At 43.1% G+C, this 1,237-nt stretch overlaps 1 protein-coding gene across 1 annotated transcript; it reads left to right on the top strand.

The window, feature by feature from the left end:
- Nucleotides 1-932, top strand: LOC133050450 (cytochrome c oxidase subunit 7A-related protein, mitochondrial). Its single transcript, XM_061134621.1, has one exon. The coding sequence runs from the start codon at nucleotides 49-51 to the stop codon at nucleotides 391-393; it is 345 nt and encodes a 114-aa protein (XP_060990604.1). The 5' UTR covers nucleotides 1-48; the 3' UTR covers nucleotides 394-932.
- Nucleotides 933-1,237: the final 305 nt, after the last annotated feature.

Below are 1,237 nucleotides of genomic sequence, written 5' to 3' on the forward strand. Positions count from 1 at the left end.
TGGGGCAGTCGCGCGGGCAGTGGCTGCGGGAAGTCCAGACGGGGCGTCATGTATTATAAGTTCAGTGGCTTCACGCAGAAATTGGCCGGAGCATGGGCTTCCGACGCCTATAGCCCTCAGGGATTAAGGCCTGTTGTTTCCACAGAAGCACCGCCTATCATATTTGCCACACCAACTAAACTGAGTTCCAGTTCTATTGCATATGATTATGCTGGGAAAAACACAGTTCCAGAGCTGCAGAAGTTTTTCCAGAAATCTGACGGTGTGCCTGTCCACCTGAAACGCGGCCTGCCTGACCAAATGTTGTACCGGACCACCATGGCGCTGACGGTGGGAGGGACCCTCTACTGCCTGATCGCCCTCTACATGGCCTCACGGCCCAGAAGCAAATGAGTCAGGCTGCAGAGGCCTGGTTCGCTTGTTGGCACACATCCTTTGAATTTTCATTTTTCATTATTTCTGTAATTTTTTTGTTTTTTACTCGAATGTCCCACTTAACATTCTTAAAGAAGAGCAGAAAGATATTAAGACAATATTTTGGTTTGTTATGAAAATGCACGTGGCCTGCCAGAGCTCATTCAGAAGTTAAAACTATTGTTTAAAGAAATGATGTTGCTCCCTGCATTTGGGCTCCTAATTTCCCTGGAGCTTCTGATGAAGGTTGCACACAGGCTCATTAGCGGCCATCTGTGCTGAGGTCCCTGGGGACTTATGGTGGCGTATTGAACATGGGGTGGGGCAGCCTTTCTGGATTAGGATGTGACTGAGGAAGGGAGATAGAAGCTCAGGCCAGGCACATGAAAATGTTAGCCACCTTGGGGGCTTTTCTATCTTGCAGTTCAATGTTAATAGGAATTATTTGCAGCCTGCCTCCATTCGTCGGGCAGTTTGTTTCAAAGGGTTATTTGCGTCATCTCAGATCTTCAGTGAAATTTTATTACACAAGTGTAATTGTTATGTATTTATTCCACCATGGGAACAGAGAACACCTGTTTAGTGTTGCACTTTAGACCAATGTCTGTTTTATTAATACAGCTGTGACACAGATTCTCCTTTACCTTTTAAAAATGTTATGGCTTTGAATTATGATTTATTTTAATTGTGGAATAAATACATGAATGAAAAAAAAAAAAAAGAAGTTGATAGGCAAAGGAAGTGATCTTAGATAAAACTAGAAACTTAAAATCAAGTACAACACTTCTCCCATCATTAAAAGTACACTTTAAAATGATTTCTT

The sequence above is a fragment of the Dama dama genome, chromosome 32 (assembly GCF_033118175.1).
Source record: "Dama dama isolate Ldn47 chromosome 32, ASM3311817v1, whole genome shotgun sequence".
Classification (NCBI taxonomy): Eukaryota; Metazoa; Chordata; class Mammalia; order Artiodactyla; family Cervidae; genus Dama; species Dama dama.

Excerpts from the sequence above, each read along its gene's own strand:
- LOC133050450 (XM_061134621.1), top strand. The coding sequence starts at position 49 with ATGTATTATAAGTTCAGTGGCTTCACGCAGAAATTGGCCGGAGCATGG.